This window comes from Theobroma cacao, chromosome 9, assembly GCF_000208745.1.
Source record: "Theobroma cacao cultivar B97-61/B2 chromosome 9, Criollo_cocoa_genome_V2, whole genome shotgun sequence".
Taxonomy (NCBI): Eukaryota; Viridiplantae; Streptophyta; class Magnoliopsida; order Malvales; family Malvaceae; genus Theobroma; species Theobroma cacao.
In genome coordinates this window covers 29,341,258-29,350,662 of record NC_030858.1, presented here as the reverse complement: position 1 = coordinate 29,350,662, position 9,405 = coordinate 29,341,258, and the positions used below count along the sequence as shown (strand labels likewise).

Sequence of the window (9,405 nt, the reverse complement as noted above, 5' to 3'; positions counted from 1 at the left end):
ATAAAAATTCCAAGCAATGCATCTTAAGCTTTATTTGCTGTACATACTCCAATGCTTCTCAGCATCAGACCAAGGAAGTTTGTCCTTAACTTTCTTCTTTACATTTATAAAGCAACTTTAATGAGCGACTTCAAATTTCTGTGCAGATAAATAGACGAAGCAAGTTTGAAGGAACCAAAGCTAAGAGCATGATAGAAAGCAGTAAAAATGCTTTGGCTGCTAAAATTGTTTCCATGAGGATAAAATTATGGAAACAAGAATGCAGCTTCAGAGGAAGACTTGCAAAGCTGATACTTGTCAAAACCAAAAAACATAAGCAAGCTACATTCAGACCCTGAGAAACTTCCAAGGCCCTGTTCCTGTCCCTATCCTGCAAATACAGCAGCAGATTTGTTTTGGATGTTTAATCAATAAGGCTGTCCTTTCTTCATTTATTGAACATTTTGGGATAAAAGCCGTGCCCTGCTGTGGCTTAACCTATCCTCGGGCACAACAAAAGCAAATAGAAAAAAAGAGAATGACATTGTAAAATCATGCTAAATAAAATGAAAATTACCTCCAAAATCCAGCGAATGCTCGAAGACTCATATATATGGTCAGAGCTATCCAGAGACCAATAAATCCACGACTGGAGGAGAGAATGGACAAACATATGATGCTGACAATAGCTACAAGAACCTGGAGAAAGGAAGAATGTCATATTAGTTTCTTTTGCTAAGAGAATGATTGGAATGACTATCAACCTTCATGCTTCTCTGATTAACCAAAAAAATAAGAGGAATCAGGAGTAGGAACAACACTCTTAATTGACGGGTAACTTTCTTTACCACTCCAAACTCCTGGTGGATGAGCAGGGTGTTATATTATAATAGTTTCACAACACAAATTCAAGTATTACATAGAAGGGTAACTAATATTCAAGTCCTATGTGCACCTTCCACTTCTCCCTCTCCTATGGCTACAGAGTGAGTCCACTCCCTACGTCTCTCCCCGTCATTTTATAGTATTTTCAGAAACACTTTCCTTGCAGTGGAAATTAGAAATTTTTTGCCCCAAAAGAAACAGATCAATATGCTAATACCTACTCTCTAGTCTAAACAGTGAGCGCATAATGAATTCCAAAGACAGTAAGAGCCCTAAAAAAAATCTTCATAGTATCAAAATAGATAATAGACTTGCCAAGGAGAAGGCAGAATATGCAAAGTCAGATGCTCCAAAGTTGACACCATCAAATACAAATGCTAAAGAATTGATGGGCTGAGTAGCTGCAACAAACTGAAAAAGAGGAAAAGAATATTAGTTCTGGACTTCTTGTGATCTTTGGGGTTAGAACAGGTTGAAAGTTATTATAGTCTTTCTTTCAATGCAGGCAAGACTACTTACCGGAATGCCTGTACCAATGAGGTGTAGGACATTGACATCTTTCGTAAATAATTTTGCTCCAAAACTCAATCCCCCTCCAAGTACGACTGCAAGTATCAAACCCAGAACCAATCCTAACTGCAGTACATAGACATTGACCTTTAGAGGAAATCATGTTAGTGAAAGGTAAATTGATGTTTATGTCATATGATACGGCACCTGCAATACTCGAGAAGCAGTGGCTGTTGCCTTTTCATGGTCCCCTTTTGCAAATGCACTTGCAAGAATGGCCTGAAAGAATTGAAAACAATTAAATTACTATGAGAACGAGTCTATCCAGAGAAAAGTAATCTGAAACAACAGACGAGTAGCAAGAAAACAATGTAAGTTACAAGTATAACGTATAAAATTCAGTGGGCCTGGTAAAAACACATTTTTCTCCTCAGTAATTGGATGAGAGAAACTACAGCTACTAAACGTATGAGCAGGTATTTGTAATGTCTAATATCTATGTATTACTTGTTTGCAACCTTTTATGAGTTGTTACTTGTTTCTGAATTTAAGGGTAAACTTAATTCCTAATAACAGATGTTGAGAAATGATAACAGGAGCAGAAAATCTACAGATGTTGGTAAGAGAGAAGATTTGACAATCCTAAAAGATAAAACTATTACACAAACCTTGAACTCCAGTTATGTTGCTTCAGAAGATTAATGACAAGAATTTTCTATGGCGTCAACCCACCATCAGAATGTTTCTTCTTCATCTTTTTCTTTTCTTTTTTGTAAACTGCTAAATATTGAAGGTACATTTTCTCTGCTTTTCATTTTTATAGTCTTTAATATTGAAGCAAAGAGAATTAAATTACATCCTGTCCGAGAAGATACTGCTTTTTTTTTTAATGTATTGATAGTAACTAAAGAGAAGCATTTCTAACCTGTCCAGCAACAGCCAACCCATCAGCAAGAAGAGATGTCGCCAACCAAACCTGCAAGCATACTTGGAATGCAGCCATGGATGTTGATCCCTGTCTGGCAGCCATTGATGCAGACAGGGTGATACAGAATGTAACAGCCATAACCCTTATTAACAATAGAAAACCTGGATTCAAGTACATGAAACAAGGAGGGAATACTAATTGGTCAAATAAAAGAGGCTGATACAGATTAAATGCTCTTAGACAAGTTGTTGCACCAACTACCTATGCATATCTGATATGACTAATGAACATAAATTACTCTTTTTTACCAAACTCCCTGATGATGGTCATAATGGTAAAATGTCAGTGTACAAGACAATCTAAAATAAACATTGATTCAGTCTGATACTTCAACAATTAACACACATAGACACAGAGAGGGACAAAGAAAGGGAGAGAGATAAATTGTAATGAATAAGCCCTAAAGATTCCAAATTGCAAGTAATGTTGATATTTGAGAATTTGTAGAAGTCAAATTAAAAATTACCATTCTTAAGAAATCTACTGAACTGTAGATGCTTTAAACTAGGAGGCAAGAGGTCAACTTGACTCATTAACTTCCACAAGAGTATAACTGAAATGAGGTACCTGCAATCCCCAAAGAAATTAAAAGACAAAATTAGCAAGTGAATACAATAATGTTAATGCATTCTACACCTATTGATGGGCCGTGACTGCTGATTGGATATAACTTACTGAGATATCACATGAGCAATGGCTGCACCGCTGACACCCAGATGGAAAACAAACATAAATATTGGGTCCAAAATAATGTTTGTTACATCTCCTGCCACTAAGTGTAGATCAGATGGATGAGAACAATTTAAAATAGTAGGTAGACAAGAAACAAGCAGAAATATTTCTTGATGTGTTAAAAAAGATCAAAACCATATCACAAACTACTATTAATAGGATATACCAGTGGCATATAAAGGAGTTTTTGTATCTTTAAATCCTCGAAAGACCCCTTGCATGGCTAACGAGAGAAGAACTGCAGGAGCACCTAGTGACCTTAATGTCAAGTACTGTTGTGCAGGGTTTAGCATGGGTGAATCCTACAGGAATGGCCAAATCTGCCGTCACTACTATTGCAGAGTATATTAAGGCATTGAACACCAAACTAAAATAATTAAAACAACAAAGAGAAAAGAAAGAAATAGAGGTTCAAGAGCCTGCTTTTGTTCTCTTAATCTGAATACTTACTGAACTGACTCCCATGAAGTTCAATAGAGGTTTTGCTCCAGATATCAGGAATATGGCCTGCAGGAGACCAAGGATACCACCAATAACCAATGCTGATGAAGCTGATGGGATATGCCTTCTTTCAGGCTCAAATTTAGCAATATCAAAACTGCCTCCTAGTGTTTTTGGCTGGTATGCACCCTCGCTAGATTCTGAAGATCAGAGTAAGAGAAATAACATTCTACTGTTAAAACTGTGTAAGATGAATTTTTGGCATGAACTAATTTAAGATAAGAGGATTTGCGGATGACGTACCTTTTTGTGGTATTAACTCTTTACTTTCATTGTTTACATATGAACCTGTTTCTAAGCATTCACTTTCTTGTGCTTCAGAGCTCACTCTTCCAATAGTATCTTCCTCAGCTACGAAAGAGGTTGTGACACTGACAAGTGGGAATATTGCAATTCTAGATACTTGATTGAACAAGGCAATAGAAACTCCTACAGCAGCAAGTTCCACTGGACCTATACGTATCAAGTAAAACTAGGTAAATCTTCCCATGCAAAAACTTTATCTGGAAGACAAGAAGCTGGCTGTAAAGAAATGGCAGTCCATTTCAAGACTGTGGTTAGGGAACATACTCTCTGTCAATCCCCTACATACCTTGTCAAGCAATTAAAAAGGAAAAACTGGTGCACCAAATATAAAGCTCAATTTAAAAATGAAGGCTCAGAAGAAAGAACCACCCCTCTTTCACCTCCCCCAACTCTCACATGCTCAGACATAAAGAGCAAAGAAAAATACCTATTTGGCCAATGAATGCTGTGTCAACAAGAGAAGCAATAGGGTCAGCTGTCAAAGCCAGTGCTGCAGGCAATGCAATTTGTGCTATCTCTGATCCAAGGTCATCCAGTTTAAAAACATTTCTGCTCATATAATTGCAAAATCAGACATTTTATCCTAGATATATATCTCTTAATCGAAAATTTATATAAAGAATAATAAATTTTCAAGTCTTCAAAACCATTATTGATAATTGAAGCAGACGAAAGGACTTTGATATAATTTAAGATGTGATACTCAAAACAACATTTCTTTCTTTTATTGAATGTTTGTATATAATTGTTGTTTTACTATTTGTTAAAATACTTGTTTATATATATTTCATCAATAATATAAAAAGTGGAATAGAGAAACCGCAAGGAAGTATGGACTAACTAATGAATGCAGCAGTGTCTCTTAAATGATTCTCGCTTGTACCAATGAAAACCTGACTTGGCAAGTCTAATTAAAAATTTTGCAAAATGGTTTGAACTTCAACCTTCTGTTTGTTCATCTAAGAGTGCAAATGCAATAATAAAGATGAAACTTCCAATCCTGGAAAAAGCTAATCAAACTACTGAACTGCCTATCTGACCAGCTAACCATATACAAGCAAAGCAAAATCTGGGAATTCATACCTGACATCCTTGAAGAAAATGAAAATAGGAAGTCTCATCTTGACCCTAGATAGATATGGATCATCTTCTTCAGCCATCATTTTGGAAGGGTAAGTCACAGAGAATTAAGCCAATGGTCTCACAAACTGATCCCTGTATCCGCCTGATTTTATCACCTAATACATGATAAATTACTATTGAGCACCTGGGGGAGAAAAAAGAAGTTGGAATGATTTTAACCATTGTCAGTAATCTATATAATCTACAATTTTCCATAAGAGAATGAATGAACTGATAATAGTAATAGAACGGATTACCTGGAACCATGAAAGTGTTTTTACTTTAGAATTTTTCTATCAGGTTTCAGTTATATATATCAACAAGGCAATACCAGTTGAACAAAAGTTCCTGTAAAGTCGACAACAGGAAAGGCTGTACCTGTATCTTTTTACTTGTAAGCTCCAAGAAGTTTCCCCTGCTTCCAACTCCAAGGCTGGTTTGAAAACTCAACACCAAATAATCAGAACAAGACTTCAGTCTTACCAGTCCCGATGGAAACACAAGTTCTCTAACTTCCCAATTCCAAGGATGTTGATAGATTTGATTAGGACACACTTAAGACTCTTCAACATTGAATTTCTCGACACCCACAAGAACCACAACTCCCACCTTCTTTGTTTTTGAATAGCAACCACAACTCCCACCTAATTTTAGGTCCAGAAGAAAAATGAATGTACTCTCAATTTCTCAAAAATCTTAACAATAAATTTTAAACTTGCAAAAACATATTCATCTCAAGTGTCAAAATAAATTTGGAGTTGAATACTACATTTCAACTTTTGAAAACCCAGACACCTCATCAAAACAAAACAAAGCAGAGCTGTTAATCAACACACCACCTACCTAAATTCAACTCTTGAAGAAAAATCTAACTGCCCCACTGTCACTTGCCTAGTCCTTAAACAAGAACAAGGACATACCACTTTACCAACCAATTTTGCCGGTTTGCCAGAGAGAGATGCTAGTCCGTGGTGCAGTCTAGAAAAATGCATATATCTGGCCAGAAGTGTGAGACAAGTCTAATAATTGGGCCCACCGTCCCATAAAAGGGTTGATTCTGAATGGAGCTACCCCACAAAGTTGGATTACAAGTGTCAGTATCAGATTCAAGAAAAAACACCCATATGCATAAAAATCCTCAACACTGTCACTGCATGCATATGAAAGGTTGCCAGGTGTCGCCACTGTTTCATGCAGAAACTCCAAATTTTAGTCCAAAATGAAAACCATTATTGGAGCCAGCCAGCAGAAACTTGAGAAGTTGTTTTCGTTTTTCATCAGCCTGTTGTTTGTTTCTGGTTGTCTTTTCTGAAATATATTTGCAAGGGAGGGTGAGGAATTCTGACTACAGATACGAGAATAAATGTTGGGGCAAAGAGGTTCTAGAAAGCAACTATAACAATAAAAAAAGGCACTCCATGGAAAGTATTCCGTAGTTATTTGAAATTAAAAAATTATTTATTTGTGGATGAAAAATCATTGAGCTATAAAATAGACGGTTCACATAAATTGGAAACTACGTGCAGAATTCTCCTACTTATTTGTTATACGTTGCTTTTGCCTCTTTCATGAAAATTGAACATATAGAGCCCTCCCCGGCTCCGCCCTCCCCTCAAAAAGAGGTGGAAGAAAGGGACATCTCTCCCATCATTATGGTGGGCGCGGGGGAACAACATAGCTCCAGCAGTTCTTCAGCTCTAACTTCAAACAACATTAATTAATTGCACTTCGAATTATCTTCTTTCAATTGGAGAACAGAATTAAATGTATTTGTTCTGGACATTAATAAGGATATCTTAGCCACTAAAACAAGAGGATTCCAATTTTGAAATGTATGAACTTAAATGTAATTTATAGACGACACAAGAGAGTGCTCCTTAATTTCCATTATAAAGTGTAACTTACATCTAACTTTACTTCTTTTTTCTTCCTCTTCTAATCACAATTCAGCTTTTTTTTTCAGAGTTGTTTAAGTTTTTATATTCTGTTTTTTTTAAAGAATATTATATTAGTTAGATTTTAATTTATATTTAGTCATTCATATATGCAATATAATTAAAAGGTTTGAAGTTCATATATTTTTGCAATGACATTATTACTTTTTGACGTTGCAACCTTTGATGACATTTTCAGTCAAAAAGGGTTGTTTTAACCTTTTTTTTTTTGTTTTTATTCTCATTTTAATTATAATTAAGTATATATTGTTTTTATCCCAGCACCCCTCCTCTTCCCTCCAGATGTTAAAAAGGCATCATACATGTGAACATCTTTAAAAAAGTAAGGCTTACCAATTATTCATGAATTGGCAAGGTAGCTTTTTCTTGGAAAATCCCACTTATTAAAGGCCTATAAATTAATTTAAAATCTTATATTTGCTGTTTGTAGTCTTCAAGGAAATTCCCTTGAACAACCATTGGACCATGCTGTGTTTCGTGATGCAAGCATGATTGACCCCAGACTCTAATAGTTTCTTTTGTATTTGACTGTCAAACTAATATTTGTTTTAGACCAAATCAGCATAATGGAGTCTCACTTACCAAAAGCAAAAGAACAAAGAAATTGTACTGTTGTACAACGACATAGCTTGACTCTTTAAACAATTACAATTTAATCCTTGATCATATCTTCTGGGGTAATCCTGCCACTTTCCTCAAACCAAAAGTACCATACGTTTACACATCTTTTTAGCCCCACATTTTCCCCGAAATGGAGTGAAGCCATATGCTTCACCAATTGCTTAATAGGTTCAAAGTTAATGTGCTTCACAGATTCTTTTTTAACCTTATAAAAAAATCTTGTTGGGACTTACGAGGAGTTCCACTAGCCGAGTTGAGCACAAGCTGCTGCTTTGATTTGATTTCAGAGTTAAAGGTGATCTAAATCATGGTCCATGTAGGATTCCAAACACTTGGATTTTGTGGCTCTCCATTTATTTGTTTCACTCATTGGCCCTACCTTTTTATTTCACGCATTGCCTCTCCATATGGTTAATAGAGCTTGTACAGTCCATCTGAATTCAAAACCTTAGTTGAAATTTGAACTTCACTCTATCCTATTTGATAAAAAAAATCAACGATTCGAATCATTCAACTTGAATCTAAAAACGATTTGAACTCGAAATTATTTGATTTCGAATTGACTTAAATTCAAAATGACTCCAACACAAACAATTAAAAAATTTAATCTAAACTAATTTAAATCCAAATAATTTACTTAAATCCAAATCATTTGATTTTAAAAAGGTCAATAACTTGAATCCAAAATTATCCAAACCCGAATAATCTAAATGTTAAACTTAAATGATCCAAATCCCAAATGACATGAACTCAAAAATAGGAGTGACTCGGTTAAAATCGACTTAACCAAATTAATGGATATTCAATTAATTAATTCGATTAAATCGGTTAAGGAGGTGAATTATGCCGAGTCGTTTGGTTAAAAAAATTTGGAAACGGTTAACCAAATTAACCGACTTTATATATAACTAGGATGATACCTATAGCTACGCTACAAAAAATATCATAGGAAATATAGTTTATGTTATATTATATTTCAATTTGATACCTCTAAAAGATAAATTGTTTGTAAAGAAAAAGATAAATTGATATTAACTGCAAATAGTTATTTGTTTTGATTTCAATCATTGAAAAGTTGGTAAAGGATAAATTTATTTTAGTAGTATATATAGTAGTAACAGTTTCTTAAGTAAAAGAGACAACAAAATAATTGAAAGGAAAAACCATAAGCAAATCAAATTGTAAAAAAAAAAGTTCCTATTTTGGTCAAACAAAATGATCACACTATTAAACAATTGTGAGATATGTCTTTTTTTTATTTGTTTGGTTTCTGTTGTTGTGCTACTTTTGCTAAACCTGTTGTATACATGAAAAGATAAAATTTGTTTAGCGTCTAATTTTGATAGGCTTTTAAGTTGAATTAGTAAAAGATTTGTAAAGTAATGTGATTAACATACATGATTTTTGATTTTTTGCTGGTGGTTCTTCTAGTATTACGTCCTTAGTTGTTAAGACAGAAGTAATATTTCTAATCGTATCTTTTTCTGCCACAACAGTAAAAGAATTTGAATCTCTAGGCAAAACAATCAAGGTAGATATCATATTTGGAGTTATCGTGCCTTTAATAGTGACTCCCTTTGGCTAATGGTTAATCAAGGTTCCAAATTCGGCTTGATTGTGATGGATTCCCACTTTGATATACATTAGGCTCTCTCAACAGTCCCCTCTTTACTAATTACTCATGGTAAATAACAACACAAAAACAAGGTGATCAATGCAATAATTCTCTTAAAGTTTACTTAATTGTCTATCACTTATTTGCAATTTTTTTCCCTTCAATTGGGGAAACAAAAATTTTTTTAGGTG

At 34.6% G+C, this 9,405-nt stretch overlaps 1 protein-coding gene across 5 annotated transcripts; it reads right to left on the bottom strand.

Annotated features, from left to right (window-relative positions):
* LOC18589836 (protein DETOXIFICATION 42) lies at positions 1 to 6,008 on the bottom strand. Of its 5 annotated transcripts, XM_007014986.2 has the most exons (15): positions 5,867 to 6,006; positions 5,402 to 5,667; positions 4,985 to 5,168; positions 4,329 to 4,450; positions 3,839 to 4,048; positions 3,545 to 3,735; positions 3,261 to 3,396; positions 3,038 to 3,134; positions 2,829 to 2,929; positions 2,300 to 2,463; positions 1,582 to 1,653; positions 1,384 to 1,500; positions 1,180 to 1,275; positions 557 to 678; positions 1 to 370 (listed from the first exon to the last, which is right to left on the bottom strand). In XM_007014986.2, the coding sequence occupies exons 3-15, from the start codon at positions 5,062 to 5,064 to the stop codon at positions 328 to 330; spliced, it is 1,551 nt and encodes a 516-aa protein (XP_007015048.2). In that variant the 5' UTR covers positions 5,065 to 5,168; positions 5,402 to 5,667; positions 5,867 to 6,006; the 3' UTR covers positions 1 to 327. The 5 variants fall into 5 exon arrangements, with proteins under 5 accessions (XP_007015048.2, XP_017983434.1, XP_017983433.1 ...); XM_018127945.1 differs by having other exon boundaries at positions 3,038 to 3,128; positions 5,402 to 6,008; XM_018127944.1 differs by having other exon boundaries at positions 4,985 to 5,139; positions 5,402 to 6,007.

Bases quoted from the DNA above. Each gene is read 5' to 3' on its own strand.
- LOC18589836 (XM_018127944.1), bottom strand. From the start codon at position 5,064: ATGATGGCTGAAGAAGATGATCCATATCTATCTAGGGTCAAGATGAGA. The intron at 4,049-4,328 runs GTATTTTTCTTT...TGATACGTATAG, and splicing joins AGCATTCATTGGCCAAATAG to GTCCAGTGGAACTTGCTGCT. The intron at 1,654-2,299 runs GTTAGAAATGCT...CAATTCTTTCAG, and splicing joins GGTTGGCTGTTGCTGGACAG to GCCATTCTTGCAAGTGCATT.